This window comes from Vanessa cardui, chromosome 18 (assembly GCF_905220365.1).
Source record: "Vanessa cardui chromosome 18, ilVanCard2.1, whole genome shotgun sequence".
Taxonomy (NCBI): Eukaryota; Metazoa; Arthropoda; class Insecta; order Lepidoptera; family Nymphalidae; genus Vanessa; species Vanessa cardui.
Genome location: NC_061140.1, coordinates 7,309,885 through 7,334,808, shown reverse-complemented (window position 1 = coordinate 7,334,808; position 24,924 = coordinate 7,309,885). Strand labels below are relative to the sequence as shown.

The 24,924-nt window shown below is 34.3% G+C and overlaps 4 protein-coding genes across 4 annotated transcripts; 1 reads left to right on the top strand and 3 right to left on the bottom strand.

Moving 5' to 3' along the window:
* Window positions 1-1,895: 1,895 nt before the first annotated feature.
* On the bottom strand, window positions 1,896-12,030 carry LOC124537333 (solute carrier family 35 member F5). The gene is made up of 10 exons (XM_047114149.1): window positions 11,529-12,030; window positions 11,319-11,453; window positions 11,053-11,118; window positions 10,734-10,826; window positions 7,514-7,666; window positions 5,921-6,103; window positions 5,355-5,502; window positions 4,797-4,956; window positions 3,574-3,786; window positions 1,896-2,791 (listed from the first exon to the last, which is right to left on the bottom strand). Exons 1-10 carry the CDS (start codon window positions 11,682-11,684, stop codon window positions 2,722-2,724), a joined length of 1,377 nt encoding a protein of 458 aa, XP_046970105.1. The 5' UTR covers window positions 11,685-12,030; the 3' UTR covers window positions 1,896-2,721.
* Window positions 12,031-12,298: 268 nt separating this feature from the next.
* LOC124537515 lies at window positions 12,299-13,424 on the top strand. Its single transcript, XM_047114388.1, has 4 exons — window positions 12,299-12,502; window positions 12,582-12,770; window positions 12,851-12,946; window positions 13,151-13,424. The coding sequence occupies exons 1-4, from the start codon at window positions 12,431-12,433 to the stop codon at window positions 13,298-13,300; spliced, it is 507 nt and encodes a 168-aa protein (XP_046970344.1). The 5' UTR covers window positions 12,299-12,430; the 3' UTR covers window positions 13,301-13,424.
* A 981-nt stretch (window positions 13,425-14,405) lies between these two features.
* On the bottom strand, window positions 14,406-22,060 carry LOC124537514. The gene is made up of 5 exons (XM_047114387.1): window positions 21,599-22,060; window positions 17,681-17,716; window positions 17,482-17,608; window positions 16,692-16,815; window positions 14,406-14,654 (listed from the first exon to the last, which is right to left on the bottom strand). Exons 1-5 carry the CDS (start codon window positions 22,058-22,060, stop codon window positions 14,648-14,650), a joined length of 756 nt encoding a protein of 251 aa, XP_046970343.1. The 3' UTR covers window positions 14,406-14,647.
* A 1,412-nt stretch (window positions 22,061-23,472) lies between these two features.
* Window positions 23,473-24,170, bottom strand: LOC124537483. Its single transcript, XM_047114345.1, has one exon. It carries the CDS (start codon window positions 24,140-24,142, stop codon window positions 23,846-23,848), a length of 297 nt encoding a protein of 98 aa, XP_046970301.1. The 5' UTR covers window positions 24,143-24,170; the 3' UTR covers window positions 23,473-23,845.
* Between the last annotated feature and the right edge of the window lie 754 nt (window positions 24,171-24,924).

The following is a 24,924-nucleotide window of genomic DNA, read 5'->3' as shown; positions in this document are numbered from 1 at the left end:
GACTAAAATAATATTTTTTTTTGTTATATTCAAAGATGTACAAGGTCGCGGGTAAGTACAACTAGTTTAATATAATATAGAAATATGAATACTATTTTATAGTTATTCAATAACAAAAATAAAAAAACCCTCTCCTTAATGGAAGAGGAGACCTTATCACAGCAGTGGGAAATGTACAGGCTGTTACTTTACTTATTAAATGCTAAGTAATGGTATTTTAACATCTTATATAAAATTTTATCAATTCTTTGAGTTTCTCTTGATCGGCCGAAACCGAAACTCTTCTAGGCCTCTATATGCGAAATGACACTCCCACGTGGAGATCTTTATCAGCCAGCGCCTCTTACTGTCAAGAATAATGTTTACCACGTTAGGTAGCTAGAGATCTCGGCAGATTTGAGACTATTGCTACCGTGAAATTCCTCTAGGGGCCAACAAGGCTCAATCTGATAGTATTTCTTGTCCAGTATTGCACTGACATGGCATAATAAGCTCTCCGCTAAAATTATGTATAAATTCAGAAATAAATGTCTGTTCGTCTTTTGCACTTTCAAGACTAAGCCTTATAAATAATTAATGAAAAAATGAATTTAATGAAACTCATGTTAGCATTAAGATCAAAGAAAGATATAAGCTCCCTTTTGTAGCTAAATCCTATAAGCTCGAAAACGCGGTCGAAAATTAGTACATAAATAAAAGAAAATTATTGTTGATAGTAGGTTTTATTACATTTCTTACATTTTAAACACTAAATTATAAAATCTATTGCTACAAATGTGTCCAAATAAAAAAGCAATCAACTCAATACTGTGTCACATGATAGTTCAAAAAATTAAAGAAAAAGACTTCAGTACAACTAACACTATTTTAATGACACAATAATATGTTAGTTAGTTTTCATACAACCGGTTTTTAGGGAAATATTTTTATATTATTTCACAAAAATATAAACTACATTTTCTTATAATTAAGTTTATATATGTGTTACTCATTATGATTTTTCTTGTCATATTTTTTTTGGTTGTGTTACCGAAACTTATTTCGTTATATTACAGTCGGAACTCTTGTAATAATTAAAATAAAATATAATATGAATATAATTTAAAATGAACCTTTCATAAATAAATAGTGTAACAGAATAGTATGTTCGTGATATAAACGTAGAATTTTGTGCAATTTTTTAATGAAAATAAATCTAATAAAATATTTATTTGAAAATAACTAAAATTTCTAATTAAATATAGACGAATAAATATACTTTTTTTAAATTTTATTACTTAATAAATAACACAGTTTTAGCTCTTAGTTCTCAAAATTACACGAAACGTCCTATTAACATGGCATATATTTCATAAAAACATTTCATAAAAAAAATGTTTTGTACGGAGTGAATAGCGAGATAAAGTATTAAAGGGTGGGATGTGTCATTAAACAACATAGTACTTTATACTTCTACGAATTTTTTTTTGTAAAACATTAAATACATGACAAATGCACGATATATTCATACTAATAAATACTGATGATTATTATTAAAATGAAATATAAAAAAAATTGATCATGATATTATACAGTTATTTATATTACAAGTTAATTTTAGAGATAAAAGGCACGGAAGTGACCTGAAAATTAAATATTGTCGTATAGGCGAAAATTGTATGAGTTTTTCATTTTATTTATATTTGGAACAAAAGTATTAAAAAAAAAAAACGAGATTTTTATAAAAATTTACCTAATTATCAGTTCCTAAAAAGAAAACGTATATAAAACAAGAATATCTATAATACATGTATACGTATTGTAACGGAAAGGACTATACAAATAGTGGAATGATTATTTAGTGTACATATAAGATTCACAATTAAGCTGTCGCACTGTCCAATGACACGTAATGTATACGACATTGTAGGTTGACAAGTACCATAGACTAAACTAGAGTTACAGACGTATAAAACCTTTTTTCGATTACGTCATCCAACAGAGGATAGATTACAGGGTATTCGAAAGTATGGACCTTTGTTATACATTTTACAAAGTGAATGTTTGCGACCATATGCCAAAGAATCTTGTGACTATTTGATGAATAACTTGAATGTAGAATAATTTGAATTGCGTGCTATATTGTACTCTTGTTTAGGAAAATAGGAATAACTTCACCTAAAGTTTTTTTTCAAAAATGAAATTAAATGCTCATTAAAACAGAGTATAAAATCTTTAATGATCGTTAATAATCAGACCCCTCTTTCCCATTGGGCCCCCGCTAGGCCTCCTCAGATCAAATAAATAAGTGTAATACAAATTGTAATTAACCTTCTTTATCTACCTTATTTATGTATCCAACAAAGTAGTGTTCTATCAAAGTTATAGGGACCTCATTATCCTAATATACCCAGGGCCTTCGATAGGTTAAAGATGGCCCTGTTAATAATATATGTATATATAAAAAGTATAAAGGATTTTCTTGTTTGTTACATTACGTGTCATTTGAAATGCGGCGACTTGAATGATAAATCAACACCTTTGATTGGAAAAATGTTCTTAACAGAAAACAATACTCCTTGAAGTATTCAATATTGGTGTCACATTATTGGAAATTAAGGATGTCTTGGTACTCTTTACATTCTATACACATATTAGACTAGTAATAACGAAAGGTGTTCACACAACAAACTCTGTGCTGTTCACACTCGAAGCGACTCCGTAACGCGCACTCGATTAGGGTTACGTCGGTTCCTCTGACGACATCAGAGCCTCTGATTGCTCGTCTAATTCTGATATATTTCGTATTGCCCTGTAATATAAAAATAAATAACTTAATAAACAGGATAAGCCTACATATATATGTCGCATTTCTAGGTTAAGTTTGGAGTATATTCGGCTCCATTTCTCCAATTTGTTTAGATTTTCATCGGATACATGTAGTTCTCCTCACGGTGTTTTCTTTCACAACCGAGCACATACAAAATCAGTAGTTTTTGCCAGACTTCGCAAAATCACGTCGAATTAATGAGATATTATACAGGATCATCTAAAGCGTGCTTGATGGAAGGTAAGATGGAAGGCAGAGGGACTCACGCGAAGGAGGGATACAGTAGTTCTCCTCACGATGTTTTCTTTCACAACCGAGCACATACAAAATCAGTAGTTTTTACCAGACTTCGCAAAATCACGTCGAATTAATATTAGATATAATACACAGGATAATCTTAAGCGTGCTTGATGGAAGGTAAGATGGAAGGCAGAGGGACTCACGCGAAGGAGGGATATAGTAGTTCTCCTCACGATGTTTTCTTTCACAACCGAACACATACAAAATCAGTAGTTTTTACCAGACTTCGCAAAATCACGTCGAATTAATATTAGATATAATACAGGATAATCTATTAGTTTTCTATGTTGTCTTGGGTCTGGGTGTTTGTGGTACCGTCGTTACTTCTGATTTCCATAACACAAGTGCTTCAGCTACTTACATTGGGATCAAAGTAATGTATGTGATGTTGTCTCATATTTATTATATTTATTTTATCTAAAGCGTGCTTGATGGAAGGTAAGATGTAAGGCAGAGGGACTCACGCGAAGGAGTCAGCGGTGCGCATGCGCGCGGCGAGGTGGGCGAGCGCGGCGGGCGCGGGCAGCGCGGCGACGAGCCAGCCCGCGCCCGCCAGCAGCGCCGCCGCCGTGCGCCACGCGCTGCCGCCGTCGCGCCACGCCTCCGCGCACGCGCACAGCGGCAGCGTCAGCGCCAGCGTCGCCGTCGCCGTCGCCGACGACGTCAAGCAGCGGCCCCTGACACGATACGCATTACTCGCCATTGACATTTATTTTGTTACGGACCAGAGTGTAAAATAGATTTCAATTATTAGATAGATTTTTACGGCAACACTGCTTTGATATTGCTGTTGCGGTATCTATATAAGATTGGAGTTTTTTTTTTAAATATTTTTTTAGATGGGTATAACATGGATTATCCTATTTAATTTTGGGTGTCCCACAGTCACGATACACATTATTCACCATTGAAATACCATATATTTCGTTACGGACCAGATTGTAAAATGCATTAAAAATTATTTGCTACATTTTTACGGTAACGCTGCTTTGATATTGCTTTTGGGGTATCTATATAAGATTGGAGTAATTTTTTTTTTAATTTTTTTTTAGATGGGTATAACATGGCTTATCCTATTTAATTTTGGGTGTCCCACAGTCACGATACACATTACTCGCCATTGAAATACCATATATTTCGTTACGGACCAGAGTGTAAAATAGGTTTCAATTATTAGATAGATTTTTACGGCAACACTGCTTTGATACTGCTGTTTTTTTTTTATAGGTTGGCGGACGAGCATATGGGCCACCTGATGGGAAGTGGTCACCATCACCCATAGACAATGACACTGTAAGATATATTACCTTACATCGTCAATGGGCCACCAACCTTGGGAACTAAGATGTTATGTCCCTTGTGCCTGTAGTTACACTGGCTCACTCACCCTTCAAACCGGAACACAACAATATTGAGTACTGTTATTTGGCGGTAGAATAACTGATGAGTGGGTGGTACCTACCCAGATGGGCTTGCACAAAGCCCTACCACCAAGGGGTATCTATATATGATTGGAGTAATTATTTTTTTTAGATGGGTATAACATGGCTTATCCTATTTAATTGTGGGGGACACCCACAATTAAATAGGTCATATTGAATTGGTTAAATGCTAAAAATTCAGTTCATATTTGATCAAATTGAATTCAATATTTAACATCACTCTAAAATTAAAGCTACAAACTCACCACAGCCACAATGATTCCAGCAGTAGCGGTCCGAGTGCAGCGTCTAATAGTAACCAGCTCCAAAGTCTCGGAGACGGCAGTTCGGCACGTTCTACGCCACTGACAGCCAACACGCCACCGATCGCCCAAGCTAGACAACCGCAGGCACAACCCACTACACCTACACAACAAACAACAACAACAGCCTGTAAATTCCCACTGCTGGGCTAAAGGCCTCCTCTCCCTCAGAGGAGAAGGTTTGGAACATATACCACCACGCTGTTCCAATGCGGGTTGGTGAAATCGGGTGGGTTGGTGGTTCCATGCAGGTTTCCTCACGATGTTTTCCTTCACCGCCGAGTACGAGATGAATTATAAAGACAAATTAAGCACATGAATCAGCGGTGCTTGCCTGGTTTTGAACCTGCAATCATCGGTTAAGATGCACGCGTTCTAACCACTGGGCCATCTCGGCTCACACTACTCTACACCTACAACCAAACGTCTTTTAGGCTCCATTTTATGTTAGATGCGTTTTATATTTTACAGAAATCAAACATATATTTGTGATTAACTTACCAACTAGTAAAAATGAGTTAATTCCATCCCCTTTCCTCAACTCTTGTCTAAACAGCATGAGATGTAAAGAGTAACAGAAAGCAGACCCTATAGCTGCTAAAACAGCTGTCCAATTACTTTGATGACTCTCTGATACACCTAAAATTACCTAGAACAAGAAAAAAAGATAACATGAACGAAAGTATCAAAACAATGAAACATATATAGTACGACACAAATTAGATGCAGCATCGGAAAATGCAATGGAATAAAAATGAAACAGATTACTACCGATTTAAACGACCAATAGAAATAGCTCCCTATCGCGCCATTCGACGCTATTTGTCGCTATAGATTCTTGCGTCAGGGAAAGCAAGTGCATGTAAATTGATGTGTCAAATTAACGAATATATTAGGTCATATGATATTACAAGTTATTACGTTTGTGTAAAGATCATATTCGCATGACAAATAAATATTGATAATTTAGGATAGCGTACTTCATTCGGACGTGATCGGTTTTACGAATTTTGCCGATGCTACATCTAAGTTGTGTCGTACTATAATTGATTCCTTCTAATACTTACAAGGCCCGCTGCAGTGAGCAGGACAGCGACACATTTTGAGAGAGAAAATCTATCGGATGGTACTTGAGCGAAGAGCGCTCCAAACGATAGTGCGAACGCTGCAGTCGTCGATGTGTACAGAGTCGCTGAACACGAGGACGAGTGAAGTAAACTGAGGCGGTATAAATAGTTGGCAATAAACCACTGAAACAAGAGAAATATTTCAACTAATTTAATATCTTTATTGATATCCTACAATTGGGAAAAATTGTGGACAAAACGTATGTCGATGGATAAATACAGGAGTTATTTTTTTTACATATCAGATTTCGTCATGTTTTCCTTTAGTTCTGAGTTGCTGAGTTCTAGATAATTTATATCATTATAATTTAGCACTTTTAATTTTGTACTGGTTCGCTTTTTTTTGTAAGTTCAATCTAAAACGCAAAATTATAGACATATTAATCAGTTTTTGTTAATTTTCATAAAACTGGAAATTACATTTCAGATAAGAAAATATATGCGAATTCTTTCTTCTTAATTTATAGCGCATAATGAGAGATCGTTACTTAGCGAAGGGACCTTATTTCGTATGTATATCTTTGGTGGAGTTAATACAAATTATGAGTACGAGGGAGAGACACAGAGAGCATAATTACAGGCAAATGATTAATGTTTTATAAAAGTTGTAATTTTCCCATAGTAAAGGATATTGAGTTATTCAGTTAGACGTAAAGAAAAATAAAAACGTATCCCTTTTTTTCGGATATCTTTTTACGTCGCGCGTAATATAAACAAATATGCAAATTGTGCATCAGAAACAAAGCACAATACAATTAGCTACTAAAACATAATTATGTTACTCATTGTTGTTGGGGTTTTCTAATCATTAATTTACTCTATGATTCTTTTACCGATAACTTAATTGGTTTTATTTATTCAATATTGTATTTAACCTAGTTGTACCTATACGCCTTTCGAGGTCGTATTATATACATTGTTAAAAAAGTAAAATTACGTGGTTGTAAATGCGCTTTTACGTATTATACAATTATAACTAAGAAACACAGAACTGGTTCACACTGGTTTGGAAGACACACATATAAATTGAGTATCAGCCATTGGTCTAGTCGTTAGCTTAGATGGGGCTGCAGATAACGAGCTACTGGGTTTTAAAAGCCGTGTTCACACTCCTTTACCACAGACAGTGCGTAAAGCCTTTGTTCCTTCGCTAAATCTCACTCGGATCTTATCGGAACGCCATGCCATCAGATTTTGAAAGTGACTGAATGGAATGGGTACGTAATATACAGGCTATTCACCATAATTACATGGTATAAAACAAATTCGCTCACCGCTATCTGTCCTTATCTATGCTCAAATCTTTAAAATTACGAAATAACCGATTTTGATGCTGTTTTTTTAATAGTAAGAGTTATTCCATACGAAGGTTTATTTTAATATACATGGAGAATAAAGTGAAGAAATATTTGTCATTTTAGAAGTTTCTAATGTGATTTCGTAAATAAACAAATTCTGTAGTATATTTAGAAACAGCATTGCATCCGTGCGTACCCGGTTTGTGTTAGTAGAGAATAAAACAATCATACTCACAGGTACACAAAAAACAAGAGCAAGTTTTAGATGTCGTCTCGTAGCGGCAGCGGCGGCTCGACGCTGCGCGTACTCTGTGGCGCGGATGGACGCAGACCACGACAGGCGCGCCAATAACGCTTCCCCTGCCATCGCCGCCGACATTACACGCACCTTGACAATACACATCCAATATACTTACATATAATAAAATAGGAGTGACTGTTTGTAATATTATAATAGCCCTTTTTTACTCAATGCATATGTATTTATGCGCGGTAAATATACCAAAATCGATTTTATTTTTTATTTTTGTCGGTCTGTCTGTACGTTCCGGCTAATCTCTGGAACGGCTGGACCGATTTTGATGGAACTTTCACTAGCACTAGTTTCTATAACTGATATAATAGGGAGTAACTTAGGCTACAATATTTTTTTTATGTTATATTGAAGGTCGCGGCCTTAAAAAAATAAAAATGTTTTATTTCATAAAGCCAGCTACAATATGTCCGTCTCAATTTGGTATAAAACACCATTTTGATGTATAGGTACAATGTATATACATTTATGAGACAGAATGAACGCCTGTGTCCGTGCTAGTATAAACTGTGTTACAGACACAGGCGCCTTCCTCTTACAGTTTATTCACAGATTGCTTCGCTTTGTAAAAGTTCTGGTTAGTAGAAAAAAGAAATAAAAAATAAATAAATAAATAAAACTTAATTTAACATAGGTTTAACTTATTGTAATTTATATTGCAGGTAATGGTCGCGTGTTGTGTGAGTGTGTGAGGTGTGTGTGAGTGTGTGAAGTGTGTATGAGAGTGTGAAGTGTGTGAGAGAGTGCGTGTAGTGCGTGTGTGTGAATATACGTGTTCGTCATATGTATTAGAAGATTTAATTACTATATTAGAGAAGTAATTTAAATCTGTTTATAGAGGCGTTCGTAATTTTTTTTGCGAAAAGTTCTTCAGTCTCATCGTACGTTAACTTTCGGAGAAAGCTACTTATAACAGTTTTACATTTGAATTTTGGTAAGGAGTATATGTTGCAGATTTCATTAATTGCGTTATAAAGGTGGCTGCTAAGACATGGATAGCTTCTTCTTGCCACAGCAGTTTTGGTGGAGACAGGTGGGCATACAGGATCTTTACGTCGTTTATTTTGCTGTAGTAGTCTTGGGTCGTAGGTCAAGGATGAGTGTACACGTAAAGTGATGTTGAGAACACAGAGTTGCCGAACAGTGAGTACAGATATATCCTTATGTATATATATATATATATATATATTAATTCAAGTTGCAGCGGGTGCAAAAATTCCGGGCGCCATATGGGGGCGATCGCCCATCGTCACAGATCACCAAATCAAATTCCGTTCAAATATATTTGACGATCGCCACAACACTGCTTGCATCTATAGCTTGTTGTACTTAAGACGTACCTGACTTCACTCATAGTACTTTGTGTACATACCATAAATGAATCAATTTTACAGATTTCGGTTTGAAATGTCAATAACCAGCCAGAATTAAAGGCATATTTGTTTTTAGGGAGAATTGGGGATACATGTCTCCCTCTGAATTTCCTGATATTATTTTATCAATTAGTAGTTACTTATTGAATTTCATGGAATTGATTTGAAATTTATATAAAACGTGCTTGTAATATTAACGCAAAAGATTATACCCCAAATAATATGGGGTTATAACACCAATAACGGAAAAATCAACTAAAAACATTCATTAATTTAAAACATCCTATAATATCATCGGAGCTAATGTCACATAAATACTAGCGGGTGTAATAAAATAAGACAAAATGTTGCCGCTCTAAACTATTTATTCACAAAATTATTAAAACTAACCTAACCTAAACTGATGCTGGCTGAAGTTAAAGGGGCGGGTGAGTATGTCTATGTATGTATGTGCACTCGTGCTGCCAGGCGACGTTGTCGATTTTTCAGGATATTGAAATAATTTTGCAAATGATGTTTAATTTCCTTATGAATTATTTTGTTAAAAATTTTACTTTTTTATTAGTTATTCGTCTATTTGTTTATGGATAATTTACTGCCTTATAGTAACCGATATTTGTCATCTTTTCATTTAATGTGATGACGTCGTCATTTACGGCCTTTTGTCTTATTCTATCAAAAGTTATAGTGACATTAGTAAGATGAAAAAAACATTACATAATTATACCTTAAATGTAGTGGAAATCCTGAAAATTTTGTAATATTAAACATCCTTGACATTAAAGGTGGCAACATTTTAATAGAGGCGGTTTGTTGTTGACATTATACAGTGATAAATATTAACCTCATAAAAAAGTCAATACTTTCTAGTCGACTGTGTTTTGCAGTCGTTTATTGACTAAATTATACTTGCAAAACTGTATTCTTGTAGTTTTTAGTTATCTAATGCCTAAGAGGATGAAAGTCTCAACATAATTATTTCATTTTACTGTTAAATTGCTATGCATTGATAATAATTATATAAGATAATTATTAAATATATTAAATATAGCCTTATATAGATGTTTACTCATGACGACGCATCCCTAAATGTTGAACCAAAGTAAAACAAGGAAAATCATATAATCTAATTTGTAATAGTTTTTTTGCTTTAGTCTAATGTTAAACACCTGTGGGTGTTAACAGCTAAGATAGAGAGCACAAGCCTTACTTTACTAATGCAAGCCAATAATAATAAAAAGTTAAATTTTAAGAGTGATTAGAATTTCGTAAAAGACAATTCCATTTGTAAGACCCCACTTAATTTTTATTTTAATGAATTCATTTTATATTTCGTCAAAGCAGAATACATTAAAAAGTAATACTAGGTATTTGGTTGAGTAAAGTGAGAATAACACTGATTTCAAGTACATTCCTGACATTCTTAATAGTGAAAATAGTACATATAAGCTAACTTTAGTGTGAGCAAAATTAATAAAATAAATAGAAAATAAAATCTGTAGAAAGAAAGCAGATATTTCTTCATTACAAAAGCAAGCTAATTGTTTAAATATTATTAATTATCAAATATATTTACATATATGTAAGCATCTTTATCAAACAAAATTTATTGATTAGAGGAGATAAAAGTAGAATAAATATAATCCATTTTATCTTTTATGACAACTGTCCTAGTTATTGTTCAAATTTGGAATATCCATTAACAGAATATAATTTTTTTTTTCACAGATTTTTTTTGTAAAGGTGGCTAAATGGTATATGTTACTTACTTCTGCCACTTTATTGAATCGCACAGCTCTGGGTGTTGCGTCATCACTGTCTGTAGTTTCTCCTGCTCGTACAGGAACAAAAGTTGAATCACCCTAAAATAAATTCTATAAATTACAACACTATAATGTAGTATGAGGTTAAATAAGTGTCTTCTATACATACAATTATATAATAGTAAGATTATCTTCTTTCATCTTTGGCTAACAATTATTGTAAGAATAAAAAGAAAGAACATAAATTTAAATGTTTATTTTTTTTAAATAGTAACTGTTACAGATTAAAAATATTATATAGATTTATAAAAAAAAAACTACATACCAGGCTGTTGTTAGATTCTGTGTAAAAGCTCTCATCATCTGTCTCTGCAGTTGGCTCTAATAGTTGCTGAAAATATTAAAATACATTAGTGGCAGCTAGGTGAACATACTATTTATTTTTTAATAAAAATTAAAAAACTTTTCTATTTTAGTTTTGCTGTATTTTTTCAATTATTTGTTTTAAAAAAAAAGTGATTTCAAGGCCTGCGGTAATTTTATATAATGAACATAACCACATTAACATACATAAATACAAAATTTACTTACAGTGTAATCCGCAGGCTGACATGGATCTCTTGTTGGTGGAGTGAAACATAATACTACGAGATACACAAATAATAATGAACTCCTTACGTACGTCACTAAAAATGGTCTCTCAAGTTTCTTTTCTATATATATGTACTGAAATAAAAATAAACTGGTTAATGTCAGTTAGAAGAGAAATAAGTGAACCAAATAACTAGGAAACAACGGTACCTTTGTCAGCTCTGATGAAACAACCCATAACACGCTGACAAGAAATAGAATAAATAATCCAAAAGCAAATTTTCTTTTACTAAAAGTTTGACCATCATCTTTGTTATTTTTGTTATTAGAAGTCACTCCAAAGTAATTATGGCATAAAGTCAACATGAAGACTAAATCAAAAGTTATTCGAATTGAATAAAACCAGATTAAGGTCTATTTTTGTCCATTTAGGATATGTTAACGACTGTTTATCGTTTAGTAGATACAATGGTTTCTATTATTCATCTATGTATATTGTATCACAATATATTGTTGTTTCTTTATATTTACAACGATCACTTTCTATTATTTACTTCCTTGGTTTAAAGGGCCTTCAGAATACTCAAAATTACATGGGTATTTATTTCTTTCTAATATTATTTAGTCAGTATTCTGTTATAGAAATATCACCGAAAGAACAGAAAACCGATAGCCTTGACACTGTCAAACGTCAGTGTTAAGTTTCAAGTGTCAACATGGATTTGATGAAGTTTGTTGACTGAAGATTAAATTAACGATACGTTTATCGATAAGATAGTATAAACTTTGAGGCTAGTTGACAGAGAATTCGACCTTTTCGATTATTAATAAAAATATAGTATTTTATAGTCCTTAATTTTAATTTTATGTTTTATTTTATTTCACATGCCTATAGCAAGTTTTTGGAGTTTATTAATTTTTGTTTATTGCAACAGCAGAAAAATCGAATCGAAGTATGAAATGTTCAGCAGTGAGCAGATGTTGATAACATTCAACATTGACATTAAATTTCTTTGGCTTTGAATAAGTAAAAAGAAATAGGTTATAAACAAAAAACATTACGAATACGAATTAAAAATATATATTGTTAATAAAAACTAAATTATTTAAACATGGATGTCGTAAAATTTGTAGGAAAGTACCTTAATATCCCTGTTGGGCCATTGTGCTACAATACTGACAAAGTATATCAATATTTTATTATTTTGTTTCACAAAGTATATTTACATACGTATATTTTTTATAATTAATACATCATTACAGGTACTAACTACTGTGATAGATAAAGAAAATGTAGAGGGCTTTGCTAGTATATTGTTGAGATTAGCAGAAAAGAGTGGTATCACTATGAGTCTAGAGCAAAGATTGTTAAGTTATCAATGGCTTGAACATTTGGCTGTTTACGTTAATCAAGCTGTTACAAATCCTACTTTTGCTAAGAACTTTTTACAGGTAATTTATTATTTTATTCTTCATTCCTTTAAATATACCACAAATTAACTTACAGTTTGTTATATTGATTATTTTTCCAGGGTATTAATAGTACACTCAAGAATAGTTCATTTTTAACTGGAAACTACCTGACCATAGCAGACATTGCAGCATACCACGCACTTTATCCATTGATTGTAAGTATAAATAATACAAAGTTATAGTAGTTATTCAAGCTATTGTACAAAAAATAAACCTAATAATTTCAAAATTGAAGCTACATTCAAACTTAAACTGTTTAAAAAATAATAAAATAAGGTTTTTATATATCTAGATGTGATTCTTTATTTCTTCAGTAACTATTCTGTTGTTTATAATTAAGTTATTTATTTCTTTTATAGGAACGTCTCACAATTTCAGAGCAAGAATCGTTGTTACATGTTTGTAGGTGGTCGAAACATATTCAGTCTAAACCCAAAGTAAGAGGCAGTAGAACCCCAATACATTTCAACACATTATTACTCACAGTTCTGGCGCCTGCAGTACACTAAACAATGTAATAAATTTAATTAAATATTAAATTTTCTTATTGCATTTCTTAATGAAACTTTTAATTACAATTGTAATTACAGAACTGAAATCCATTGTAATAACAAAAATAAAACTTGTTAAATATTTAAAATGTTTTATTATGCTCATTATATTATTTCACTGTTTTGCTTAATGATGTGGGTCACTGTGGGAGTAAGTATCAAAATGTTTTTAAGTATTACACACCAGGTCTGTTATAGATATGTAATTTTGGATCTGGTTATAGATATTAGATTATTTTTAAATTGCAAAAGAATAAATTACAAGGTACCAATTTAAGCTTATGTGTAGGATATTATTTGGTTACTTACTTTAATTACACGGTACTATGCAAAATTTAAATTATATTAAACTCTTTTTTTTTCATTGGATTTGGTTACAGTTTCGGACAGATTTATATTTTGGATTTCCGATTCTTTTATTAACGCATAAAATTTCCGATATTTATTGCACAGACAAATGGTTAAATTAACCTTTTAAGGTACAGCCTAAGCTCTTAATAAAAAGGGTGCCATTCAACCAGCTTCCTGAATGATACCGGTCAACAAATTAATATTGGCTGGTATCAATCAGGAACCATGAATGTAAATGAGATAATTAAAAAGTTGTCCTGTCTCAATATAATGTTTGGGCGCACTATTAATACTACTCTAGATCGACTTATACTTTTTTAAATTTACTGATCATTAGTAAGAAAGTATTAATTTTAACTAGCACACCTAAGGTGGACCTATATGCTAAGCTAATGAGTTATTGTAATATGGTTTTAAAAGAACCACTATTTAAATAAATAAATAAATAATTGTCATCTAAAAACGAAAATTTATTATTTTACAGACTCCCAAATCCATACCACTATGGAAGAAAGAGCCGTTACCTAAACAGGTGTATCCACATGAATTGAAAGATGTTAACTTGGATGAGCCAGTAGTATATTTTCCTCAACCATTCTCATTTCCGGGATATCCTGTTATTCTGTATTTAAGAAAATAAAATAACTGTAACGAAATTGTAAAAATAACTTTGTGGGCGAATTATTGTAAGGAAAATATTGATAGAATATAATATTTAATTACAGATTTTATTCTGTTTTGCTTCAATACAATCTATTCTAAAAATTAAAACATTCTTATGCACATAAATATCATTCTGCAAATGGAATCCGTGATTTCTAAATACATTTATAATAATAACTATGGCCATATAAATCTTTCTTGAAGATTAAGGTTTAGAAATACCAATAGAATCGATGCAGCGAAGTATAAGTTCGTTTCGATTAATGTTTAATACAGCTCTGCTACAATGATTCATTTCCTGAAATAAAGAAATGCGTTCAGTATATAAAACGAGATCTAAGATGGTTTAGTGGAGACAACGTAGATTTCGAACTCCTTTTTTATGGAAAATCTGCAGTAATCATTCATTTCGATGTCGACGTCGACGGAAAACATGGCGAGGTAATTTACATGCGCCTGGTAAAATTATGTCACTTATTTTCAACCGACTTCCAAAAGGAGGAGGTTATCAATTCGTCTGTATTTTTTTTTTTTTTTTTTTTTTTTTTTTTTTTTTTTTTATGTTTGTTACCTCATAACTTTTTACTGGGTGGACCGATTTTGATAATTTTTTTTTTGTTTGAAAGGTAGTGCTTCCCGTGGGGTCCCATTTTTTTTATTTTTTTTTCCGATGATGGTATCCATGTGAAAACGACATAAGTCTTAAATTTGCATTACGTATATGCGCGACAAATAGGTGAATAACTGAAAATCACGTTAACCAATTTTGATAATTCTTTTTTTATTATAAAATATATACTTCAAGGGTAATTTGGTGAAAGTTTGGTAAGGTTCTGAGCACAGGATCCATGACAAAGTAACGGAACGGAAGGGAACGGAACAATTCTGAGGAGCACGTTAGCGATACTCGGTCGAATCTTTTATTTATAGGTTATTTGGATATTTGAGTCACCTTCCGTAATGTAGTTATGTTTATGTAATTATCATAGTCGAATATTATAATCAACTAGCTACCCACCCCGGCTCGCACGGGTGCAATACTGATACTAAATATACTACAGAATTTGTTTATATACGACATCACATCGCAAACTTCTAAAATTATCAGTGTTTCTTTACTATATTGTTCATGTATTATATACACAAACCTTCCCCTTGAATCACACTATCTTTTAAAAAAAACCGCATCAAAATCCGTTGCGTAGATTTAAAGATATAGGGACAGAGAAAGCGACTTTGTTTTATACTATGTAGTGATGGAACTCCTATACGGCTCGCAATTAGGGTGCGATATGGGGCAGAATTTCTTACTATCTTTAATCAAATTTTGTGTATGTGATGTGATGTCATATGATGTACGAAATATAGTTGGTCTTTTTCAAAGTTTTTTTGCTGAGTTCGATTACAGCTCTTTCGAGGGATCCTTGTAGTTTACGCCGCGTGACGTATTAAATCCGCATTTTTGAAAGTCTATTTTTGCTTTATTCGCAAGTTTCTTTTAAAAATTGTCCTCGAAGTAGTTTCTGACTCATATAAACGGAACGCTTAATCTATCCATATTAAAAAAAATTAGTTAGTCAACATCAGCTTCACTTAAAATCAAAAAATAAATAAAATTTTAACAAAAAGAAAAACCGACTTCAAACAAAACACTATTTTAAAACAAATGAATATGCACGAAAAAGTAAGAAAAATAATTGCGTATTCAACATATTTTTTAGAGTCTTCCTAAGTTAAATGAAATGAAAAATATTAGACTACTTAAAAGTCGATTAACGATTATATCATGTAGTTATAATTATTGTTATATTTGGAGTCGGTGTCAGCCAATAAAACCCTACAGTATATCTATCAAAAAACATTACGAGAATACTTTAACAAATATGTTTTTTACAAATTACCTTTTACACAATAATATACTGGATCAATCAAGGGGCTCGTATCGCTTCTTTCTTTTGATTTTTGGGGCAAGGGCACCGTGGCTGACACCGGCTCCAAATATACCAATAACTATAACTACATGATATAATCGTTAATCGACTTTTAAGTAGTCTAATATTTTTCATTTCATTTAACTTAGGAAGACTCTAAAAAATATGTTGAATACGCAATTATTTTTCTTACTTTTTCGTGCATATTCATTTGTTTTAAAATAGTGTTTTGTTTGAAGTCGGTTTTTCTTTTTGTTAAAATTTTATTTATTTATATATAAATCCCCATTTAAGTAGCGTGTAGTTGACCAAGCACCAAATCTCTTTGAAAATAGAGGAGATCTTTGCACAACAGTAGAAAATTAATGGCCTATTATTATGTTACATATTTAAAGTGTAAAAACCTGTTAAAGCTTGAATTCGTAGCCGATTGCTGATTTAGAGTCGCATTAACTTTCCTGTCAGCAAATCGAAGCATCAGACAGCGTTCTAGTTTGTTAGAATAAGAACATCCATTCTCTTCGGATTCTGGGAAGTTTCAAAGATTATATAATTGTTTACATCAATGACAATATAAATTAGCTTAATAGTTGTCTATACATTTTAAATTGCATATTTAATTCCTTCGTTTTATTGCGGTAGTTTTTTAATTTGTGCTGGTAGTCCCTCTCTGACATCTAAGTATGACGTAATTCACAAATGGTTCCTTAGGTACTTATATTTATTCAGCACGTATGCAACTTTATACTACAGGTAATATTATGTTAAGTACCTATTTGGTTAAATCATAAAAGGCTTGTCATCTTTGTGATTATTATTAAATGTTGTGCAATGGTGCAATATTAGTAGACACATGTGTATGATTTACAAATTATGTTTATATACGTTAATATGCTTGGCTGATGGTGTTATCCAGACCCAGAGCACCAATAGGTAGGGTATACAACTGCTCAGAGGCCCATCGACTAACAAAGAAGTAATTAAATTAAAATGAATTGTTAATGAAGTAGGTATGGCGATGATACACATTGATAATCTTTATTATGACTAAAATTACTTAGTGTTACAAAAAGTCTTTAAGGAAGTTAGAAGGTTTTTGACTTATTAATTCGGCCCTGCTATTATCTATTTGTATCAAATATAAATGATTTGGAAGTTTTGGTAGCTTTTAGAATTGATTAATTCATATGTTACCAGATTGTAATTCTTGAAAACAAGCTCGAATTTGGTTCTGTAGTATTACACGTGATTGTTGAGACGTCACTGATGTTTGTACTTTATTCCACATTTCCGCTTCACGGGGGATACCCTTTGAATCTACCTGAGAATTAACATATTTGTGACTAAGACTATTCTAGTTATTAAGTAACGTTTACATAAAACATTATCTTACCATTTGTAAATTGGCAAAAACGCATTGACTGAGGCACTGAAAAATAAAAAGTTCATTAACGAGAGATTGCTTTTTTATTATATTAGGCAATATTAATTGTGAAAGTGATGGTGATGTCGTTCTGACCGATTTCTGCCACGGTCACCGTTTTTAGAGACTAGTTATTTGCGCAGCACATATAGCTTTTAGTGCACAAATATGGGCGTTTCTCCTTTTTCATAATCCAATGTGTCCATTGGATTGCCACGACGGGAATAACTTCAGGTGCAGGACAAACAATATACATCCTTTCACAAAAAAAATAAAATAAAGGCTTCTAACTCTATTACCTTCGGATTGCGACGCAGAACTAATTTATTGCAGTGAATCGGGGTTTGAACCAAGAACCTCTTTACTGCGGCGTTATAAAATAGACTCAAAATCAATGCGACTGAATATGATATCACCCAATAACAGCCTGTAAATTCCCACAACAGGGCTAAAGGCCTCCTCTCCCTTTGAGAAGAAGGTTTTTGGAACATATTCCACCACGCTGTTCCAATGCGGGTTGGCAGGGCCGCCGTAAGCGGGTGTGCAACGCGTGCACCGCATGCGGGCGGCACGTCCAGGGGGCGGCAAATTGAGCAATACATCACGTACCTAATTCACGTCATTATTATAATTCCCACAAATCCTTAAGTAGAATAAATTATTAAGCATCGAAAAATATCGCACTGAATAAAGTTAAAAGTCCGTCGTCTGTTATCCTATGAAAAAAGGTACTGTCGAAGTTAGGAGAATCCCCTTTAAGCTTCCTTATCAATTGGTAGATTAGGTATCCCTTACTTGAAGTAGGGCGAGTCGTTGGGCGGCTTGAAGCGTATCGCGCCGTAAGGTATATTGGTGGTCGCTCGAAATAGCACAGCTACGGGCATCATCAAACCGGGCGCGGAGGGCATACGTTCGCTGTCGCAGGCGCAACGTGCTCAACGCAAACTTAGAGGTACAGCTGTGGGCCGCAAAGCGTCAGTTGAAAGGGGAGTTAGAAAAGGTAAACAGAGAGCAAAGTGGCGCCCCTATCGTGGTTTGCAAGGGAAGCTCCGAATATACGGCGCTCCTGTTACGGAATAACTACCGCCAGATCTCCTGCGACTGTTCGGGGAGCTATTTCCGGGAAACAGGGCGAGTCACTCAACCATCGATGCCTTAAAACACCCTGAAGACCCGGACAATGGAGGCGGTGGTCCAAAGGAACGTAGTACTAACGGTATCACCGGACGTGGTGAACGACTTCAATAGTCTTCCTTGTCTTTTTTGACGTGACAACGTCTTATAAATTGGTTTGCCGGGTGACACTTCAAGAAATTGCGTTACGCTCCGATCACGTTATGCGCTCACAATGAGAGCGAGTGAGAGGCACGCGTCCCTTCCACTCGGGCATGGTTAGCCCGCCTAAGAGCGAGAGAGACAGACAAAATTCAGTGCGAGATTCTTTGTATAAATTAATGTTTTAAATATAATTCTTTGTATAAATAAATGTTTTAAATTGTTACTATTATTTCATCCTTCTTCTTACTATACGAATGAAATATTCATTCGCATTAAAATTATTTTACCACTCAAAGTCGTTGTCACGTAAAACTTTCGCCCGTATACCGACTTTACAGGCAACAGGTATTTATTTTAATTTAATTTACGACATCCACGGGCCCATAGCTGCCCATGCCTTTTTTTTTAATTTTACATTTATACACTTTGGCGTTTTATATTTTATATTTTTACTTAACATCAGCAGATATTCGCTGGACTTTAAGCTCGCCGTCGTCCTTTCGAGACCATAGGGGATGCACTTCGATATCACGAGTTGCTTTCCTATCTCAGAAGGCCATTGGGGCATACCTCCAGGATTCAGGTGATCCTTTGAGAGGGGGCGATGGACGACTTGTCCGGCGTTTGAAGTTGGTTTTGACTGGCTCCTGCGGGACGGAGTGTCGCTCACGGTGGATCGAATCGAGATACTGGTCTTGAAAGTTTCTCTTGGAGGCCCTCCTAATCCACGGTCTTCGCTGAGGTCTCCTCGAGGAGCGTCTACCGTCCAAGGGACGATAATTAAGGCGCAGACACATATGAGGGATCAGGGCCTCACCCTGGATGGAGGATGGAGCTTCGGGCAACATTTTGTCCAACTCAGCTTGAAGCTCATCAATGCCAACGTAGGAGGACCTTAAACACCTTGCCTGCGTGCGCTTTATGGCATTGTATTTTTTATTTATTGTAAATAAATAAACCTAATCCAATCCATCAGCCCACTTCCGGCCACTGCTGGACATAGGCCTCTAAAATTGCACGCCACTGAGATCGTTCTTGGGTTACTCGCATCCAGCTCCTGCCAGCCGTCTTGCGTAAGTCGTCACTCCCCTGTGCCCGAGAACGTCCTACACTACGTTATCCGAGACGGGGTCTCCACTCTAGAACGCGTTTTCCCCAACGGTTATCGGTTCTGCGACAAATATGGCCAGCCCACTGCCACTTTAGCTTACTAATCCGGTAGACTATGTCGATGACTTTGGTTCTCTAGCGGATCGCCTCATTTCTGATGCGATCCCGCCGAGAAACGCCCAGCATAGCCCTTTCCATAGCACGCTGAGCGACTTTAAACTGGTGGACCAGCCTTGCCGTGAGTGTCCACGTTTCGGCTCCGTATGTCATGACGGGTAGGACGCACTGGTTGGAGACTTTCGTCTTAAGACACTGTGGGATCGACGATGTAAAGATTCGGCGTAATTTTCCAAACGCTGCCCAACCAAGCTGAATTCTTCTATTTACCTCATCCTCAAGATTGTTTCTACCTAATTGCAAAGTCTGCCCAAGGTAGAAATGTTTTTGAACAACTTCGAGGACGGTACCGTGTATCGCAATCGGTTCCTGTAGAACATGTTCGTTGAACATGACCGATGCGCACAGAAGAATCAGCCAGCTGGTTCAGCATTTGTTGTAGGTCCCGCAGCGTGTCTGCCATAATGACGATGTCGTCTGCAAATCTCAAGTGAGAGATGTATTCGCCATTGTTGATGCCACGTCCTTTCTAGTTCAGCGTCTTGAACATATCCTTCACTGCATTAGTAAACAATTTGGGGGAAATAATGCCCCCTTGTCTCACTCCTCGATGCAATGGTATGGGATTTGTTTGCTGATTCTGTACTTGGACGGAAAATACACCTATTTGGTTGGACTCCCTTAATGCTCGTAACAAGGCTCTTATCTTTCGGGACCGTGGGAACAGTGCTGCTGACCCGCTTCGCCGAAGAAAACCAGAAGGGGTTTTAAGGGGGGAAGGGGGCTATGGATGTCTTCTCCTCCCGCCATAAGTGTCCCGGGATTAAGGGTTTCTGCACCCTGAGCACTCCCTAGGAAATGGAACCCCACAGAGGTGAGCCTACCGTCAGGACGTCACGATAGTATGCACAAACGATCTCGTGATATCTTCCAAAAAGGCAGAGGGTGGCTTTTGTTGGTTTTGTGTGGAGGAAAAGTGGTATGCGTTTTTGCAGTGATATAAAAGGGCGGCATCATAGGTATTACACGCGGGCGACAAAACTGCTAGCGGCGGGCCTGCGGGTTGGTGGAATACACATGTGGCAGAATTTCTATGAAATTTGTCACATTCAGGTTTCCTTACGATGTTTTCCTTCACCGCTGAGCACGAGATGAATTATAAAGACAAATTAAGCAAATGAATCAGCGGTGCTTGCCTGGGTTTGAATCATCGGTTAAGATGCACGCGTTCTAACCACTGGGCCACCTCGACTTTAGGTATGTATTAGGTATGATATCACCCGATGTGTTTTAAGTAGACGATATGCATTTATTTATATAATCTATTAAAATAACCTTTTGTGTAACTACAGAAACAACAAAAATATGATTTACAAAATTTACCTGATCATTGTCGTTTTTATTTATTAACATTTCGTTCCTCTTAACTCTATCGTTTTGTGCGTTGCTATGGTTACCATTATTTTTATATTTGCGTATAGCTGGGCGAGGAATAGAATTAACAAATTTCTCCCCTACATTTCCAGCTCCATATCCCGTATAATTGTTATCAGAACCATTGAAAACGTGCATCTGGGAAAAAGTGTTAGAGTTCCGTCGCGTATGAACATACGGGTTTACATCTTCGTTTGTATTAGCGTCTATGCGCGGTATCTGGTTGTTGTAACTATCTGTATCAAATCGTCTTTGTCGTTTGCCGCTGTCTTTAGAATATTCTTTATCGTAGATGTGATTGCAACTATTTATAGCTGCAGCAACATCTTCTTCCATTAAGTGTATATTGCCATCACCAGAACACGATACCAGAATTGGTAACATAAAAAATATCACCCACGTTGTCACCATTGCTCTCAAATAACGCTGCGTTTTTCTCACGGCGCTATAAATCCGTTTTTGTTCAGGATGTTGTGCTATTATGCTTGACAGTAACTGACAAGGTAATAGAATCTGTATTCTATTGAAATATAATAACAATAAATGAAATATCCTTTTGTTATTTAGTGCATGTGAATACTTGAAGATAATTTTAATTGAATTGTTGCGTATGTCAGGGTTATGTATATGTAGGTGATGTTAAAGCCAGTAATGATAAATGGTGAGAAATAATGAATCAATAAACCTGTGATACCATCGTTACTTCTGATTTACCTTAACACAAGTGCTTTAGCTACTTAGATACATAGAGATCAGAGTAATGTATGTGATGTTTTCCAATATTTAATTTATTTTAAAGCTAGGAATTACGACGTTGGACTAGTGGCTTAGGACAGTGTATTTTTGGTTGCGATTTGTGAAAACGCATACAAAATTCGATTAAGTTATATTTTCTTTAAAAACAGAATAGGGAAATAATTTTTCATATGATGTTTAACGCTGTACTTTAATTAATCCGTTTTTAGTTATAAAATAAATCGATTACTCTCATATAACGTGATTTATTATAATGCTTACCTACATAAGAAGTATGTTTGCGTTATTACCAACACTACACAAAATACACATCATACAAACTATATACTCGTACAGACCAAAATAAACGTTCAAAAAATAAAAAAAACAAATAGTTTCAAAATATATATTAAAGTTTAAAGTTTATTAAGTACTAGCGACCAACATCGGATGCGTTAAACAAACAAGGAAATCATATGACGTAAACTAGCTTTTCTCACAATTTTGTGTGCGTTTTAATTTAATAAAAAGTAATTAGTCTAGCAGCCTAAGTTATTCCTTATTACATCTTTCTGCCAGTGAACGTCCCGTCAAAATCGGCCTAGCTATTCAAACTTTAGCCGGAGCTATCTATTTGTCAGAAAAAAATTAAAAAAATTATGTACCTAATATTGTTATTACAAACAGACACTCCAATTTCATTTATATGTATGTATAGACATACATATAGTCTATAACTTGGAGCACTCAGATATATTTTCTTTTTACTTCGATTATTTGTTCATGAGATTGCCGTTTTTAATACTTATAAGATACTAGTATAGATTGCAAATTGACGTGTTCGTAAAAATGGATGCAACTGTTGTTGATATTTTTGGGTTTAAAATAATAGGATTTAAAAATTAAAAGAATGCAGGAGTGTTATTTTTATATATGCTGATAATTTATTCACCATAACTTGATTAATTTTATTCATTAAAGTGTTTTATGCATTTCGAAACTTACATCAATAATTATCATAAAATAGATTTTCCCTTAAATAATTTTAATACTATTATGTTTTATTTCATAATATTTATCACCTAACATAAAAAACAAAAACAGCGAGCTATTTTTTTGCTTCTGGTATTTTATAAATAAATTTGTTCATAGGGAACGTAAATACTATGCACGAAAGTTAAATATTATTAATAATATATAAATATTTAGATTATATCATTGGAATTATCATTGGAATTCCCTTCAATAAACATCAATATAATATAAGTGGTGACACTGATTACTCAATTTTTCTTACTAACGTCATCTACTGACTCATTAAAAGCAAATTAACGGTGGGATTAAAGATCTTTACATTACGAGACTCGTAAAAAAAACTTATTTGAATTTAAACCACAAACAACTTAAACTATTTAACATTGCAATGTATAATTTTAATGATTATTAATATAAAAAAGACCTTTATCCTTTTCCGTAATGACCCCACTTCCCATTACCCCAACCGCTCCACACAGGCCTGCTGCTACTGCCGAATAGCCTCAAGCCGGAATATCCTCCTGGTGATTTGTAATGAGTGCCAGCTAGAACTGCTTTACCTAGATTGCCATACGCTTCTGGCACACCCATATAGCCACTACTGTAGACACCAGTGCCAGAGCCTCCTCCATATGTTCCAGAAAGATGGAAACTGAGGGGAATATAAATTCCTTTCGAGCTGGATGATTGAAATCTTGGCCAAAATGTCTCGGATTCTTCCATTGACTCCGTTTCGAGAGAAGTTTTTACGGAATCTGTAAAGATTGAGCTGAAGTAGTACCTAAAGTGCTTGAATATAAAAATATAAAACATACGCTGTGTGTTGAGTTTATTCACCTCAGCAATTTCAGTACTGGTTTATACATACGAAACGCTAAAGTTGTTTTTTTTCCTACACGTCGAATTTTAACAGTTAAACCTTTTTTGCTGGTAATGATTAAGTATTGGTTGATTCATTTAAGTCATAAAAAAGTAAAAAATGATGATTGAGATGATTCTCAGGAAAGTGATTAGAGATTTATTGTTTTAAGACTTTGATATAGCACGATTAAATTTAAAAGTACGAAGATTTTAAATAAAGTTTGCAATATGTTACAAACAATTCAGACAATAAACATGTCTCACTCAGATTAGTATAATGAAATTTTATCAAAGTAATGCTATTTATAAAATAAAAACTAGCATACCTTCTAAAATAAATGGAGCTAAGTTTCCTCTTTCTTTCATCCTTGGTACCATGGATTCCGACCACATTTTCTGTGCATCGTTATCTTTCGATGTAGTCAAAGGAGGGCTTGGAGCCAAATATAAAGCTGGATCCAAGACTACTCCTTCTATTATACTAATTATTCCGACTAGATGTAGTATAACCTGTAACATCATCCATTCAAATATTTGAGTGCCATAAAGTGTTTACTTGAAATAACTTTAGGTAATGTTAGTAGTATAATATATATAGTAATTTCCATATTATCACTGTAAATACATTAATAGTTTAAACTAAA

Coding starts and splice junctions, on each gene's coding strand:
- LOC124537515 (XM_047114388.1), top strand. CDS start 12,431: ATGGATGTCGTAAAATTTGTAGGAAAGTACCTTAATATCCCTGTTGGG. Junction 12,503..12,581: donor TGTGCTACAATACTGACAAA/GTATATCAATAT, acceptor ACATCATTACAG/GTACTAACTACTGTGATAGA. Junction 12,771..12,850: donor TTGCTAAGAACTTTTTACAG/GTAATTTATTAT, acceptor TTATTTTTCCAG/GGTATTAATAGTACACTCAA.
- LOC124537483 (XM_047114345.1), bottom strand. CDS start 24,142: ATGGAAGAATCCGAGACATTTTGGCCAAGATTTCAATCATCCAGCTCG.
- LOC124537514 (XM_047114387.1), bottom strand. CDS start 22,060: ATGGTGACAACGTGGGTGATATTTTTTATGTTACCAATTCTGGTATCG. Junction 17,609..17,680: donor TTTTTGCCAATTTACAAATG/GTAAGATAATGT, acceptor GTTAATTCTCAG/GTAGATTCAAAGGGTATCCC. Junction 16,816..17,481: donor TTTTCAAGAATTACAATCTG/GTAACATATGAA, acceptor GAAACTTCCCAG/AATCCGAAGAGAATGGATGT.
- LOC124537333 (XM_047114149.1), bottom strand. CDS start 11,684: ATGTTGACTTTATGCCATAATTACTTTGGAGTGACTTCTAATAACAAA. Junction 11,119..11,318: donor GTCAGCCTGCGGATTACACT/GTAAGTAAATTT, acceptor TAATATTTTCAG/CAACTATTAGAGCCAACTGC. Junction 6,104..7,513: donor CTCTTGTTTTTTGTGTACCT/GTGAGTATGATT, acceptor CTCTTGTTTCAG/TGGTTTATTGCCAACTATTT.